The sequence below is a fragment of the Diabrotica undecimpunctata genome, chromosome 1, assembly GCF_040954645.1.
Source record: "Diabrotica undecimpunctata isolate CICGRU chromosome 1, icDiaUnde3, whole genome shotgun sequence".
NCBI lineage: Eukaryota > Metazoa > Arthropoda > Insecta > Coleoptera > Chrysomelidae > Diabrotica > Diabrotica undecimpunctata.
This window is the reverse complement of record NC_092803.1, coordinates 137,804,685-137,822,939: the sequence shown is the minus strand read 5'-3', so window position 1 is coordinate 137,822,939 and position 18,255 is coordinate 137,804,685. Positions and strand designations below refer to the sequence as shown.

Sequence of the window (18,255 nt, the reverse complement as noted above, 5' to 3'; positions counted from 1 at the left end):
AGATAATGAAATATTTTTGTTAGATATGTCGCTGATATTTGTAATACCCAGCATAATTTTTTTCCGAACCTGTATATGTGCGCGTTTGTCTATATCATGGATGCACAGACCGCCGAATACTGGTGGCCCGCTGACAGCAAAAATAATACTCTTGTACATTCGAAAACTATTGAATTCTATTCCAGAATAAAACCAAAAAAAAATATGTTCGAAAAGTAATTTGAATCTCGCGAGCGCTATTTGAATCTAGTGCCCAAAAATGCTAAGTCAAGTAACATCGCTTGCTATAAAGTTTAAAATAGTAGAGAAATCAAGAATGTTCTAGCGCGGTGCGAGCAAGCGAGATAGCAGTAGTCCCGAATTCCCGATTGCTCGCGTAGGAATACGAAGCTTCCACAGTCGTATGCACAGAGTACAGTTACACGTCGATTTACTATTGCAGTGTTAACCCGTCAAGTGCCGTGTATAATTGTGTTGTGAAATCGTAAGTAAAACTCTGTTATTAATAAGTGTTTCCCTACCTATTTAATCAAATTTAGCTTTAATGTTGGCCAAATATTAAAATAAAACAAAGAAATTACTATTTTTATCAGAATTTCTCTAATTGTAATAATTACGTCATTATTTCAGATATAAAATCTGTATAAAAATCTTAAAATTTCTTAGGAATAATATTCAATCAATTATTTTTGATAATTTAAAAAAGGATGGGTAATTTAAGTAGGCCCTGTAATTGTTTTCAGGTGCTGTGTTAATCCTAGCCAGGATTAGAACGCAACATGTAGAAGCCAGGACCTAGTAAAAAACGTAAGGTTAAAGATGAAAATCGGCAGTTTCAAGAAATTTGGACTGAGAAATACTTTTTTGTATGGTCGCATAACAAAGTCGTTTGTTTAATTTGCAAGAATTCTGTTGCGATTACAAAGGAATATAATGTAAAAAGGCACTATGAAACGCAGCATCCTTCTTTTACCAAGTTTACAGGCGAATTAAGAAAGCAAAAAATGTTGTCTTTAAAACGGGAGTTTATTGGTCAGCAAGCTATGTTTACAAAACCCATTCAAGATTCAGAAACAGCTACAGAAGTTAGTTATGAAATTTCTCGAATGATACAAAGCGAAGTCGCCCCTTTAATGATGGCGATTTTGTAAAAGAATGCATAGAAAATGCCGCTAAGAAAATATGTCCAGAAGCATCAAAAAAGTTTGAGAAAATTCAACTGAATCGTATCCAAATGACTATCCAAAGACGAATAATATCTTTGTCAGGTAATATTGCGGAACAATTAATTGAAAAAACTAAGATCATTGAATTTTTTTCATTAGCACTCGACGAATCCACTGATATTAGTTCCACAGCTCAACTTCTCATATTCATACGAGGTGTTATTCAAGATTTTGAAGTCTTAGAAGAGTTATTAGGAATGTGTTCATTGAAAGGTCAAACCAAAGGAGTTGATATACTCAATGTTCTTTTGGATGAGTGTTCAAAAACTGATTTGGACTTAAAAATAAACGCTGAAGATCTTATGCAGTTTCACTGCATTATACACCAAGAAGCCCTCTGTTCTAAAAAAATTGAATTTCAAAATGTCATGAAAGTGGTAATTTCGATTGTAAATTTCATAAAATCACGAGGACTCAATCACAGAAAATTCAAACAATTTCTTGATGACATCGAAAGCGAATACGGAGATTTACTGTATTATACAGAAGTAAGGTGGCTAAGTCGTGGATTGACACTGGAACGATTTCTAAATTTAATACAAGAAATTGGAATATTTCTGGCGGAAAAGCAAAGGGATGTCCCGGAACTTAAAAATCCTGATTGGTTGTGTGATTTGGCTTTTTTAGTTGACAGTACAAATCATTTGAATGTCTTGAACACACGGCTTCAAGGTAAAAATCAACTGATATCCCAGCTATACGCTCATGTATCATCCTTTCAATGCAAGCTGACACTTTTCAGATCACAGTTGAATTCTGGAAATTACAATCATTTTCCGAATTATAAGAAAATGGCTGAAAAATTCAACAAAACTGCGATTAATTTCAGTTATGTAGAAAAGCTAGATATTTTGATTCAATCTTTTCAAGAAAGATTTTCGGAGTTTAAAAAAGTGAAACCTCTGTTGGACATATTCGGCAATCCTTTCACGATTTCAGTTGAAAATGCGCCAGAGTCAATGCAGTTAGAAATTATCGACATTCAAAACGACCAAGATTTACGCAACAAATTCAACGAAGGAGACTTGCTGAACTTTTACCGCTGCATTGATAAAAATATGTACGAAGAGTTGCGCATAAACGCTCTGAAATGTGCCAGCTTCTTTGGTTCTACCTATATATGTGAACAAACTTTTTCAATACTAAATAATAATAAAACAAAAAATCGAAACCGCCTTGCAAATGAAAGTTTGGAAGCAGTTTTACGTGTTGCTACAAGTAAATTTGAGCCAAATATAAAAAAGATTGTAAGCACTATGCAGTGCCACGCTTCAAATTAATAAATTATTTTTCAATTTTAATAAATTATTATCAATTCTTTATTGTCTTTAATTACCTATACTTCTGGCGGCCGGCCCGCCATCAATTCATGATTTGCCCGAGTGGCCCCTAGTCTTAATAAGTCTGTGCATCCCTGGTCTATATATTGGGTAAATGTTTTTTTTCTATGTAAACACCTGTTCAGTCTTCAAGTACTGATACAAAGGGGGCGAGATATAAATCACTAAACACCGTTCATTTCCAAAATAAGCTCGAGATCACACCCATCGCTAGTTATGTCCAAAGCTGCGACGACACTACAAAACCACCGATGGGTATGATCTCGATCTTGGGAATGAACAGAGTTTAGGTATACATCTGCACAACTGTGATGTGACAAATTGCTGGGAATACTAAAAACAACTGGATTAGACGATGTATTTTCAATTAAAATGGTGCTGTCTTTCCATTAAACATAGTAGATAACAGAAATGTTACGTTATGTTATGAAAAAATACTTTCAGAACCATAGTATCTATTTATTCTTTTCATTTGTTTCAACGTTTTGTTTTGTCTACAGTCATGATATCTGTTTTATTTTTGTCTTGTCCCCTAATACACAACATTTTGTTGTTTTAAACTACACAATACATATAACAATTAGGAAGAAGCTGGAAGAAAGCATAACTTGTAATTACAGTCAAATATTGCAACATACTTTTTACGTATAAAATTTAATTTTATTTCATATTTTAATCATAAAGTTTTTCCCCGAAATCAATAATTTTGGAGATACATGAGAAAATATTAGGAAAAACGTACATATTTTCCACCCCTTTCAATCCTATAAGGAGGGATGCACACAAAAAAATTATTTACCCCTTAATGACCGTTCTAGTCATTACGACATAATATAGATGTCATAGACTACGTCTATCAATAAAACCGCAAGTATGAATTATTTTCTTGTCTATTATTTAGAAAGCAAGTTTATATTATAGGTATCATTAAAATTTTAAAAATTTATTACTTTGGAAAATAGTTAAAGTTGTTTTTAAAACTTTTCGAAAGTATCAGTAAATACAATTTTTATGTGTATTATTAAATATAGGAGATAAAGTTAAATAAATAGTTTCGTAACTTTTGATGTTCTTTATGATGATATACGATAAGATAAAATTAACGACTATTACGGCTTGTCAAATTTAAGGTGATACTTGACAAATTTGTCCACTTGCGTAGAAAATTAAGTGAGAACGCATTCGGAGAAAAAAGATACATAATGCGCTCGGTCTCTTCGCCTCATCGGTACACTCCATACTACAAGTTTACAGAGAGTGACCTTATTTATTAATGGAACTTCTATTATATGTCTATATTGCATGTTATTTTGACGTTTCAATTTTTCCTTCGGAAATTTTTCTCAAAATACAAAATATTTTGTTTTTGTTACTTGCTAAAAAATTCTTTTAATAATTATATTTTATTTGACTCATTAATATTGACCATTCAGTCATGTTGAAGCGGCAGTTTTTTTGAACACTTCTATAAATGTCTCGTTCTGTAATTTTATAAGAGGAATATTGGCAGAGATGAAAGCTTTACATTTGCGTTACAGTAAACTGTATAAGAATAAAAGAACAGTAGTTAATCTTATACCTGGAACATACCGCCGAAACATTTATTACTTAATTTTTATACTAGAATTGTAATATTTTATATTATAGTCATATATTTTTATTCTTCGGATTTTTGGCATTTTAGCATTTTAGTAAGTCATAAATATTTAATCTGTTATAATAGAAAGAAAGAAATAATTCTTTACAATAGAATAATACCAGCCCCGTTGGGATGGCTGTCAACATCCGGTATTTAGGTACTAAACTGTATAACTTTATTAACTTTCCCGAATATTTTATTTTTGTAAGGAGATTTTGTAGAAATATATCGTATAAAATATATCTCAAATAGTGACTGAGTTGTTAATTTATAACTCACCGCAAAAGACACGATTAGAATTAAAGTTCGTCTTCTGTCTCCGAACTACTATTTTCTAGAGAATCCACATTATCAGTGTCACTATATGTCTGCAAATGTATTATTAAATCGTCTACAATTAAGTCTAGAGCTGGTTCCTTTTCCATATAATAACGCTCATAAGAAATAGCATGCTCGCAATATTTTTTCCACTCATCTTGGGAAAATTTGCAGAAAAACTCATCACAATATGTTTCAACATTTTAAATTTAAAATCTACATTTTTATTTGCCACATATTGTTTTAGAGCAGCCCACACTAACTCAATTTGATTTAAGTCCGGGTGGTAGGGAGGTAGTCTTAAGACAAGGTGACCTGCATTTTTCATAATTTGATCTATTTTATTTTATTTCTTGTGAATTTTTATTAGATTATATAATTCTGCTTTTATCATTTCGTCTAAAAAGGAAATGTTCTTTTGTCTTAACCATTTCTTCATTTGTCCAGACAAGACTTTGCCTTCTAATTTTGAATGAAAATCCATGTTTATAATTTAAAATACTTAACAATAATTATTTAAAAAGTCAAATCTATTGTAATACGATATTTCTTCAACACACAGTAACTTTAAACATAAGTAAAATAAAAAAAAAACTTTGTCGCAGACTATACAAGTATCTTGCACTTCGAAGAGCAAAGAAATAAGGACGAATTGTGTTGTGGTCGAATGCGCATCGTGGGTGGAGCCTAATTTTAAATCGGCCAAGTATCACGTTAAATTTGACAAGCAATACATAAAAACTATTTATCAACCAATTCCTCAAATACTGATGTGGGGTTATATACTGAATGTTTCGTTCTTTACAAAAAAAACTGGTACAGCAGGCGGTACTGTAGACTAGTGCGAAGCATCATTCTATGTTTTCTGTATTTTTAAAATTTAAATAATATTTTTAAAATTGAATAAAGTAATTTTATTATTTATTTAAATTTTTTATATATTTTTTTATTGATTTCTTATAGATTTTAATAAAATTGAAACAGTTTACATGTTGTATAATGGACTCTCTAGTCGCGTAAATGGACTCTTCCAACTGTTTACTGTGACTTCGAACCACGCAAGGAAATTTTTCTTCTTAAAGTGCCATATCAGAGTTATCTGACATTGGCGATCACCATTGCGAAGACTTCTCGATCTTCTGCCACATGGAATAATTTTCCTACATCTGATATCGTGAGTCTATTCATGAATGTTTTTAACCAAGAAAACCTGTTTTCTTCCTACACCTCTACGGCCTTCTATTTAAGGATCACTTGTAATATTCCATATCAATTTCCCCTCACTATATGTCCCAGATAAGACATTTTCCGGTGTTTCCCAGTCTTTAGCAATTCTCTATATTTGTTGACCTTCCTGACTACTTTTTTTTGCTGTTCAAGGTATCTTCAGCAGCCGATTCATATTTCAAGTGCTTCAATTCTGTTCATACTTGATACTTGTAGTGTAAACACTTCTGCTCCATACGAAAGTACAGACCAACTATAGCACTTAACCATTCTTTGCCGTTGACAAAGAATGAGATGATTTTTGCAAAGAAATGCCTTTATTTTCATAAAAGTAGTTTTAGTAATTGCTATTCTTCGTTTTATTTCCGTCTGTATCTAGTTGGTCCGTTATGACAGTACCCAAATATGTAATTTTGTGAACTTCTTCAACTTACACCCCATTTAATTAAAGCTCTGCATCTGGATGTGGGTAACGACTAAAGACTTGCGAACTACGAACCGCTATTTCCTTTCGTGGCGCTACTTTCGGGACGCTCGCCTCAGCATTTTGCTGTAGAGAAAAAGTAATAGAACGCCAGAATAGAAACTTCGCTTTAAAAAAAATGAGTAAAATTAGAATAATATCATCTCATTCAGTTTTATTTCATTTTTCAAGGTGTCTGTAAATAGTGTTGGTGATCGTGCTCAATTTGCTTGTCATTATTCTCACCGCGTTGGAAGCGGGCAAAAGGATTAATTACCAAGCTTAGGCTCAGTCACTCGCGGGTTAAAATTTTATAGGTTAAAAGGAGACAAGGATAAATCTTATTACCAATACTCTTTAACATATACTCCAAACATATATTTAAGACAGGAGGATTGAGTAAAAATCAACCATAGGATACTAAATGAGATCCACTACTCGAACGATACAGTTGTTAGACAGACAGTCCAGAAGTTCTTCAACGTCATTTTAATAAAATTGTAGACGCAAGCGATCAATTTAGCATGAAAACAAAGCAATTCGTCGACAGTCAAAAACAAAAGTCGTGGTACCGTTCGCGTCATAAAAAACTGGTACAACTCTTATTACCGAAAATCATGTTTTTCAAGTTGTGTAAGTTGATCTTGTCACATGTGTCATTCTAATTTCTAGGGCACTGTTGCCAGTTCAACGAAAATATTATATGAAATCAGCTAAAAGCAGGGCTGTGTGATAGACCGCCAGTTTTGAGTATTCTAAAAACTAAAACATCGAGCATTCTCGATCAGTCAGTCACATTAAATTTGTTTAAGCATGCATCCTAAAAAATTCTCATATTAATTTTGTAATTTTTCATTATCTCAATTAAGTACTCATACCTTGATTTGTGTTTTATTATGATTTATGAAAATATTGCAATTCAAATATAGTGATAGATAAAATCAATCTAGACATAACTTTAAATTATTATAATAAAACATTACAGCGATGTATTAGATTGTAACTGTCACTTTATAATCTACGTAGGATAAAGTATAATGTTAGTTTTTGTTAATGTTATCGTTCATATAATAAATAATAAATTAATCTTGGTAGTTGGCCTGTGACTAAACTTATTGATACAAAATACAGTTCGTGTTCGGTAGCTAATTGAAGTAAAAAATTAGGTACAGTAGATGCATTCCAATGTTCCCTGTGCCAATAATCTAGGTTTAAAGATTCTTCAAATATTTTGGATATTAGCTGAACCCTATCTCTGGTTATTAAATTTATTAAATACGGTTTTTTGTTGTTAATGATAAAAATAATACCTATCTAATAATAACTTTATTTTTTTTTAATTAGATTTAGTGCAATTCCGTTATCTGTGATGGCAACAGCGAATTAATTCACGAACCACTGTATCCAGTCTGAACCCAGGTTTACATTGGGAAAAAAAAGTGTACCAATTTTATATGACGGGAAGTGTACTAAGAAAACCACCACACCAATTATAACTACTATGGATCAAACGTGTACATGTAACCAAATATAACTCTATATATGAGTCGATATTAAAATATTCATGTATCTTGGTTATTAAATCACGAAAAATGTTTCATACTGATCTTGAATTTAGACCACAATTTATACAGAACAAAGCGATATTTAAAAAATGCAGAACTTATATGTAATTCGACTCTGGATTTAAACATAAGATACCGATTTGTTACAAAATGTATATACTAAATTCTGTTATTTGGACGTAGAAGCGTCGACTTTAAAACTAGGAATCATCAACAGACTTAAAAGATTTGGAAACGTTTAGAAGATCGCTAAAAATTCCATGGACACAACACGTAACAAATGAACAAGTTCTGAGTAAAACATGACGAGGAAGAGAACTTAACAATTAAAAGAAAAAGACAACATATCTGGGACATGCGTATCGTAACCGTAAGTATTAAGTATTCTCCTCTTCCTTTGTACCATCTCTACTAAGGCTGGCGACCAGTATTGCAGTCTTGTCTATTGCAGGCTTGGTGTATGAAAGCGTTTACTTCTATTTTGGTAGTCTCGTATATTCCTCAGTCATGATTTCTTCTTTCTTCCCATACCAACTTTTCCTTTAATTTTCCCCTCGATTTGTAGTTGGTCGTATTGCTTGTTGCGCATTATATGACATATAAGGTTTTCCTAACTCCTAAGATCTTCAACAGATGTTGGCAAGTATTCATCATTGACAACACTTCGTTGTTTGTTCATTTGGTCCAACTTATTTGCAACATTCTTCTGTACAGCCACATTTCAAATTCGCATAACTTGTTGATGTCGCCTTGTTTGAGTATCCATGTTTCGCAGTTGTACAGAAAGAGGGACCATATATAACATTTTGGTGTTCGCAGTCTTATTGGTATGGCCAATTTTGGGTTATATATATATATATATATATATATATATATATATATATATATATATATATATATATATATATACAGTAGAACCTGCTTAATTCGAACTTCGTTAATTCGAAATCTTCTTTAATTCGAATTTTTATTCTGGTCCCTAGCATTTCCTATATAAGTAATGTTAAAAAGTCGTGAATAATTCGAATTATATTTTGGATAATTCGAACTTTTCTACAAGTTAAAAAGTTAAAAATGCCAATTTCATGCTGGAAATTTCCGCTAAAAGAGGTAGTATTCTTTTCTGTTCTAACGTGCCACTTGTTTTCAAGGCATTCAAGGCCATTGTACATTGTACCCGTACCTGTCACCGAGGTTCTACCCCATCTGGCACGCCCCTTCAGTTGAGATGAGTTGGCGTTGCAATTGCAATCACCGCAAATCACGTCAAGTCACTTCGTATTGAGTAAAGATGTCGTCGCATGGTAATACGAAAACATACAAAACTTTAACGTTATCGGAAAAAATAGCGGCAATTAGAGAAGTAGAAAAGGGGACGAAGAAAAAATCTGAGATTGCCAGGGACTTTGGAATTCCTCCTAACACATTATCCACCTACTTGAAGAATAAAGAAAAAATTCTCAACAGTGAAAGTGAGTGCGGTAAAGATCGAAAAAGATTAAGGGAGCCAGAAAATCCAAATTTAGACAGTTGTGTGTTAAAATGGTTCAAACAAGCTAGGGATAAGAAGATTCCCGTGAGTGGTCCCCTTATAAGAAGCAAAGCTGAACAATTTGCTATTGAAATGGGGAAAAATAATTTTAAGGCGAGTACAGGGTGGCTCGACGGCTTTAAAGAACGCAACAAAATTTCTTTCAAATCCATTTGTGGAGAAAGTGGGACCGTTAATCAGCAAGAAGCCAACCAGTGGAAAAAAAATTTGGAAGAGATGATTCAGGGTATAGATGAAAGAGATATCTTTAATGTTGACGAGACGGGTCTCTTTTTTAAATGCACTCCTGACAAAACGCTAGCATTTAAAAACGAAAAATGTCACGGTGGAAAACTAAGTAAAGAAAGAGTAACTCTCCTAATTGGTGCAAACATGGACGGATCGGAAAGACTGCCTCTACTGATGATTGGCAAGTCGGCTAATCCGCGTTGTTTTAAGAACGTCAAGTCAAAACCAGTGGAATATGTGAGCAGCGCAAGAGCTTGGATGACTAGTGATCTTTTCGAGAACTGGCTGAAAAAATTAGACAAAAAGTTCATAAAAGAAAAAAGAAAAGTTATTTTGTTTATTGACAATTGTACGGCACACACCACTATCCCACTCATGGAAAATGTAAAAGTTATTTTTTTCCTGCTAACATGACTTCAGTTCTCCAGCCTATGGACCAGGGTGTAATAAAAAATTTTAAACATTTTTACAGACGTTTTTTGGTTGAAAACATATTGATGGAAGATTGCGACACCCTTAAAATAAAGTTAGACATTCTACAAGCATCTCGAATGTGTAAGAAAGCTTGGGACCAAGTAACACCTGAAACGATCAAACACTGTTTCAAAAGAGCTGGTTTTATAAAAAAGAAGGAGAACACAGACGACAATTTAACAGAAGAGCTGCTTTCAGTTGACTGCTGGGGGGACATCATTTCTGATCCTGCCATCTCTTATGAAGATTTTGTCAACGTGGATGAAGATGTTGTAGTATGTGGTGAAATAACCGATACAGAGATCATCGCTGAAGTGCTTAAGGACAATGATGAAAAACAAGAGAGTGATGAAGACGACGCATCATCAGTGGCGGGAGAAATACATGTTCCGAGTGCGGCCGAAGCAACACACCATATTACGCAACTTAAACGGTACTTGGAAAGTAAAAATGATGTAAGTCACTCTATTTTTAGTTCACTGAACATCTTAGAATCGTTTGTCATTACCGAGAAGTTAAATTCTAAAAAGCAGCTAAAAATTTCGGATTTCTTTGGAAAAAAGTAGTCTATTTTCATTAATTGTAACAAATATGTATTCTTATTTTCAATAAATTTTTTGAGACAAAATGTTTTATTGTTTTACTGATGCGTTCTCACTGGGAATTTTTTATCTGCCGATTGTTTCGGCCAAGATTTGGCCAAAAATACCAATGAGAAAACCTGCAAATGATAAAAATCGACAATAATTGACCATTTGTTATAGCTTGCAAATGCTTTAATTGGTATTCTGGCCGAATTTTGTTGGCCCATTTTTTTCGGTTGACAAAATTCGGGCAAAAATTGTAACGAAAACATCTGCAATCGATAAAAATGGTCAACTATTGTTGATTTTTATCGTTTGCAAATGTTTTTGTAGGCATCTGTGAATAGACTCTTTTCTGTGAATATATTCATTAGTATCTGGAGCTATTCATTATTTTCTGCTATGATCACCGTATCATCTGCATACCTTATAATTCAGTAATTCAGGGTAATAAGGCAAAATATACCCTGTTCGTGACACTCAAAAAGCCAGAACACTGAAGGGTTTTTTTGATCTATAATACTTATACAAACATATTCTAACTATTTCCTGCGTGAGATTTATTGATAATTTTTATTTATAAACAAATTAGTGTGAAAAAATGTATTTTTTGGCATGTTTATTTTATCATTAAAAAACAAGGTTTTAAGGTTTATTGGAGTAACCATCTTTTCTAGGATGCAAAAAGCTTAAAAACGATGATTTGTAAAAATGTCTATACTTATTTTCGTTGTTAGGTAAATGCGAACAAATAGCAAAATTTCCAAAAAAATTAATTGATTTATAACTTTCGCAAAAATTGTTCTAAGCCTTTGAAATTTTGCTCAAAGTTGGGTCTTGTAGTGTACAATTTCAAAGCGATTTGTTGAATTGTTTTAATTTAACTCCATTTGTTTATCCCAGAAAGCTATTTTTTGCAATATATTTTTAGATATTATTTAATCGTTTTCGTTCATGGTCACCAAAGTAGATTGCACCTCTGTACGCTAACCACTGCAGTGGTAAAGTTTTAGGAGACATTCGTTGAACTTTCCAAGTTTGAATTTGTATCAACCCGAGTGCCTGATGAAGCAGGGATGCTGAAATGAGTCATAACACTCTTTTAATGCCGATTCGAGCACGGGAAGTTTAACGAATTTGTCCTCCAAGACCTTATATTTGGCCATTTATTTCAACAAAGCGATAGCAGCTTTTGCTATATTCTTTTACCTATATACACCTATATTACCTATATACCTACATATATTACCTATATATATATATATATATATATATATATATATATATATATATATATATATATATATATATATATATGGTTGAAAGTTGTCCAAGGCTGAGAACAATATCTTATTCTTATAAAACAGGATATAATACTTTAACTTGGGGATGTAGAAAATTGGGGTTATATTGTACAAACTTGGCGTACAATGCACGCAAGAAACTTGCGATAATTGAGACGTAATTGACGATATTGAAGATGATCTTGAAGGTGTAGATGGATCAATAGAACAATTTTATTTTTTATTATTGTAAATGTGTCTTCTAAAAAAGACGAACATAATTAAATCCGTTAAAATATTTTAGTTTAGTTGAATATTTTTAGAAATGAATTAACAATTGTGTTGTTATATATAAAAAATAAAGTATTAATACAATAATATTAAGCATAATAACTTTTATCACATATTAAGCACTATAAGACCCAACTTTGAGCAAAATTTATAAAGCCTTAGAACTATTTCTGCAATAGTTAAAAATCAATTAATTTTTTCGAAATTTTGGTCTTTGTTGGCATTTATCTAAACAATAAATAGGTATAAAAATTTTACAAATCGTATTTTGAAGCTTTTTGCATGTTCTAAAAGATGGTTACCCCAATAAACCTTCAAAACCTTATGTTTTTCTATGATAAAATAATAACGTGAAAAACCCAAAAACACCAATTTATTTATAAATAAAAATTATCAGTACATCTCACACAAGAAAGAATTAGAATATGTTTGTATAAGTATTGTACATCAAAAAATCCTTTTTAAGTACCCTGAATTTTTAAGTGTCACGACAAAAACTTTATTGCCCTGGACTATTATGTTACTTATCACAATGCTATTGCTTTTTACACCCTCCGGGCGTTCTTCTAGCGAAGACCGAATTATATATTCAGCATATATACACTAAAAAGAATTGGGGACCGAACACGCCCTTGACGTACTCCCCGTTCAATGTTTACCAATTTAGTGTTACCATTGTTTGCTCGAGTGCATCCTCTGTGAGTCCAATACGTGTTACAAATGATAGTGATATCACATCCGTAAAATGTAATTTGTAGAATCTTTCGATTTGCTGTCAGTTATACCATGATTTTTTTCCAAAAATTTTGAAACAATTTTTCCGATAAGAAAAAAAATTTTGAAAAACTTTAAAAATTTCGTCATTTTTCTCACTCTCATTGATGGCATCACATTCGTCATCTTCGTCACTTTCACTTTCAGTAATATCACATTTATTATCTGCTTCATTTTCAATCACTACTTCTCCAACTGATTCTGTTTATATGTTTATGTTTCTGTTATATGTTTCATCTTCAATCTCCCAACCATGTTCTTCAACAATCAATTCTGTTGGTACTTTTTTATGAGCATTTGTCCAAATATTTGAAATATAATGAGCTCGCAGTATATGTTGGTGTAATTCATCTTGACATGGTGGTAAGCTTGAAGCATCGAAATATTTTAGTTTTTTTTTAAAAGGCTCGTTCACATCATGCAACTTATACTGCCGGTTAAATAGTGAAAATCTGACATCGTTTACTTTTCTTTTTGGAATTGTTATCTTCAATCCTGTTCCATATAAGTGACATATGAAAGTTTCTAAGGTTTCAAAAACTTCATTACAATCGAAGTCAGTTTCACCAAGTTGGATAAAAGCATCTTGATACTTATTACATTTAGCGCATGCGTCTAGAATTACTGATCTAAATGGAACGCGCATCATTATTATTTTAATATTTTAAAATAATAATGATGCAAAATTAATGTCCAATCAGAATTTGTAAAATTATAATTAACTAATGAAAAAAAATTCAATCAATTTGAAAGTTAAAAAAACATATTGAAAATATCTACAAAGTAAATTTCAAAACTCAAAAAATTGATAATTCCACTATTAAATTGATTTTTATTAATAATTATTTGTAAAATGTTAAAGGAATTCTACAAATTGAATTTTACCTATTGATAAATAGAAATAATATATTTTGTATTTGATTATTAATGTAATAATAAATCAAATTTTTCTTATATCTGAACAACCATTATTTATGCAATATAAATTTAAAAACCTTTTTATTGTAATAAAAAATAAGTAAAATTACTATTTGTTATACCGAAAATATTCAATAGTTAACATTATAAAATTACTTTCATTTAATAAAATTACTTAACCGGTTTCATAATTAATTTTTATCAATCATCAGATAATTTCAATTGATTATTATATTTTTTATTTATTATATTATATTTTTTTGTTTTTCATTCTAATATCAAACATTTATTCAATTAAAAATTAATTCGTAAAATATTTATATTTAAGAAAAAAATGTGATTTGTAAAGTAAATATGACTTTAGTTTGAAAAAAAAATTATCATAATATTATTTTAAAACTACAAAATATTCTATAAAAGATTCAGACGATGACGTAGAGTTTTATCAAATGTTTTAGAAAAGTTTTTTTAATTTTTTTTTTCTTATCGGAAAAATCGTTTGAAATTTTTTGGAAAAAAATCATGGTATAATTTACAGAAAATCGAAAGGATTCTTAAATTAGATTTTACCTCAAAAAATTACGAAAATTTTCATTTACGGAAATTTTTTTGGAAAATTTTGAGGAAAACTCTACTTGACGCTTGTCAGAATAGTAACAGAAGTGAGCATACAAATTTTCAAATCAATCGGTATAAAAATATCATAATAAAATCAGTTTGAAAATTGTTCTAACCACACAAAAATTGTTGTTTTTCTTTTCCTTGTTGTACTTTCTGCATAGCAATTTTCAACTGTTAATAGTAAGATTAAATTTTGTGTATACACAATCGCATCAATCGTGATCAATATGACATAATTCGTATACTATATAGTACTTACTTTAATCAGTTACATATTGTTGTAATCAATTATATTCAGATTCTAAAAGCTACGAAACATTTATGTGTAATCCAAATCCTAATAGGATTAAGGAGAAGAATATGGTGTAGATAGCATAAGCGATTTGGATCCCTTTTAGGACTCCAGTGAAAAGATGTTACATGACATGGTGATGGACATTTGATGATATGTTTTGTTGCTTACTGTCTAAAACTTTGAGGAAATCGTGTATACCTACTTAAATTTTATCTTAAGTTTTCTTAAGATTTACTTAAATTGCGATTTGAATTTTACTTGAATTTAACTTAAAATTTGATTAATGTTTTATCTAACAATAAAACAATGAAAACTTTTGTCTTCAAAACTTCCACAAAATTTATTATAATTTATTAGCACACTGCTGTTTCGGAAGAGTAAATTTCTCAAGTGCCTTTCGCAAGAGCTGTAGTGAAATAAATTATAATAAATTTTGTGGAAGGTTTGAAGACAAAAGTTTTCAATGTTTTATTGTTAGATAAAATAAAGTTCCATCAAGTAACGGTCGAATCCATCACTTGATTAATATTTTACTTAAATTTTTGAAATAAAAATTATTTTCCTCCTATCCAAATGTTAACAAATATACTTACATCTCTTTCCATATATATCACCATAAATTCGAAGAGGAAACAGATATAATATCCATCGTGGAAACCGTGCCAGACGGCTAAGAATACGAGTGAAGCCAACTGACTTAACTGTCTGTTTCCCAAGAATTTTAGTCTTTTATAAATATAGTGTGCGATCCAGTTATTGGTGTTTACATTGAAAGACTTGATGTAGTGGTTAAATTCAGTTGTGTTTTCAAAAATATTTAGTTTTATATTTTCTACTCCATCCCATTTGAGATGTCCTTTTTCGTCTTTTCCGTTGTATGCAATGCCTAAAAAAATATTATAAAACTGATGTCTTATATAAATTATAGATCTATATGTAGATATAAACCATATTAATTTAGCTCAATGTAATACGAGAAATAATAAACTTACCAAACAGAATACATGCTCCTTCTGTCAATACCCAGCAAGATATGTACTTGTAGAGGGTATATCTACCCCAGAGACCCAGTAAAAACATTCGTTTGAAAAAGCAAGTTTGTGCAAATTCGTCAGAGAGTAAATAATCATCCGACACGAAAGATCCAAGTGTTTGGAATATTATTAGATATGCAACTCCAGTAGCACCTCGCTTTATCGCAGGTAAGACGCTGTCTGGAGGTCCGTCCTGCAAGAACAATATATAAATTAACTATGCGACAATATTAATGTTCATCATAATAAAAGTTTATGAATGGGAATAAGCTATATGAAACAGCATAAAGATAGAAAATATGTGAATATTTTGTTCAATACCCTAGTCGCTAACCGGAGATTGTTTAAATTCGTGTAAAAATTGTCAGCTTTTGAAATATGAACAAATATTTCGTCTACGAGTAATACTTATGCTAATTGTTTATAAGTTAAATATAACAGTAACTTTGCAAATCGATTTTAGAGAATATCCGTAGAATTACCGTATATTCATTATTTTATGTATTATTTTATTACCTATCATAAAAATATGACATCTGCGATAAACAGTTTAAATGACTTTTAAACTAAATGATGGGCCGAAAATTTTGAGGGTTTGTTATGCACTACAAGACCCCGGTGAGAGCAATCACAAAACATAAGTTATTACAAACAATTAACGATTTCACCTTATTTTGCTGTTTTTGGAGCAACAAATTAATTTAAAAAGTTTTAGAATACGCCATTTTGAAGGTTTTTCTATCTCTCAACAGATATGTTTATATTTAATACATTTAGCGCCACGCTGTAATTGGGTATTCATTCCTTCATCATCATCCTCATCATCATCATCATCATCATCCTCATCATCATCATCATCCAGCCTTCATTTATCACGTCCACTGCTGGACATAGGCCTCCCTTAAACTCCTTCATTCTTTGCGATTTTGTGCTCTTTGTTGCTAATTTTTGGTGATACGCCTGATGTCGTCAGCCCAACGTGTAGGTGGTCTTCCTCTACTACGTTTGTCTGCTCTTGGCCTCCAATGTGTAATTTTGTTCGCCCATCGTGAGTCATGCATTCTCGCTACATGGCCTGCCCAATTCCATTTTAGTTCTTCTATGCGTTCCACAACATCAGCAATACTCGTTCTTCTTCACAGATCTTCGTTTCTTAATCGGTCCCGCAACGTCACTCCCAGCATAGACCGTTGCATTAGTCTCTGTGCCACTCTCAATTTCGACGCCGTAGTCTTGGTTGGAGCGATAATACGCATTGATCAAATAATTTTCCTTTGAGGCTAATTGGTATGTTGACCCTAAGTGTGTCTCGCAGTTTTCCAAAGGCTGCCCACGCTGAAGTAATTAATAGTTAAATGGTTATTGGAGACCATATTTGTCATGAACTTAGTTTTGGTCAAGTTCATTCTGAGGCCCACCTTCGAACATGCAAAGTCCAATTCATTTAACTTATCTGTGGCTTCTCCTAAATTATCTGTGATAAGGACAATGTCAATATTTTTACTCCTCTGTGGTCCCAATTGACCATCTTAAAGGCATACAATGTATCTCCTTGTCTTATCCCACTTTTTATTTTTGTTGGTCGGGTTTTATCGTGTGTCTTAACAGTCATCGTGGCATTTTAGTAAGTATTGTAAATAAGTTCACTATACCTATGGTCAATCCTGCTGTCATTAATTGCTTCTATAAGGCTGTCTATTTCGATCGTGTCGAACACTTTATTTTTGTTGTATTCTACAGATTTTTCAATGTATTTTTCTAATATATGAAATGCTTTTTTTTCTATAAATCTATTTTTTAAATATTTATTATTATATTTTAAACCACCCTTTTTGATGGTAATAGTATAATTTTTTTAGAGCCCACCGGTGGTCACGTGGTCCCAGGTTGTAATTTTACATTGTGGGACCAAATGTCCACCAGTGGTCACGCATTTGATTATTTTAATAATATTAATAATTTCATTATTTTATAACAATAATGACAGGAAGAGGTCGTACAAAAGAAGAATTGGTTCGGGAGTTAGAAAATTTGTCTGAGGTTGAAGCAGCAGACTATCGAGATTATTACTGATATGAAGGAAACTCCGATTCAAATGAGGATAGATTAGCTACATCTGATGTCGAGAACGAAGCTGCTGAAGTTATTCCTCTTGCCGATATTATACCCCAGACCAAGTGGGAAACTGTCGCAGGGGACAGATTGAAATTTAATTGTTTTGGTGCCCACACCGGTGTACCCGAAGATATAATCTAAAAACTCCATGAGGCATTTCCTATAAGTTACTTTGAACACTTGATAGAAGATGAGATTATCTAATTGTTTGTGGAAGAAACCAATATATTTGCTGCACAAAGAAATACTGAAAATGAAGCCGGCCCAGCAAGAAGTTGAATTTCTAGACTTAATAAATGGGTTGACAC

General features: G+C 31.8%; 1 protein-coding gene across 2 annotated transcripts in view; it reads right to left on the bottom strand.

The window, feature by feature from the left end:
- Positions 1–18,255, bottom strand: part of nes (lysophosphatidylcholine acyltransferase 3 protein nessy) — a 53,284-nt gene that overhangs the window by 10,108 nt on the left and 24,921 nt on the right. For both annotated transcript variants that reach the window (XM_072520099.1, XM_072520098.1), the window contains 2 exons: positions 15,791–16,025; positions 15,392–15,684 (listed from right to left, as the gene is read on the bottom strand). In XM_072520099.1, coding sequence (XP_072376200.1) covers positions 15,392–15,684; positions 15,791–16,025 — 528 coding nt within the window. The remainder of the gene's footprint in view (positions 1–15,391; positions 15,685–15,790; positions 16,026–18,255) is intronic.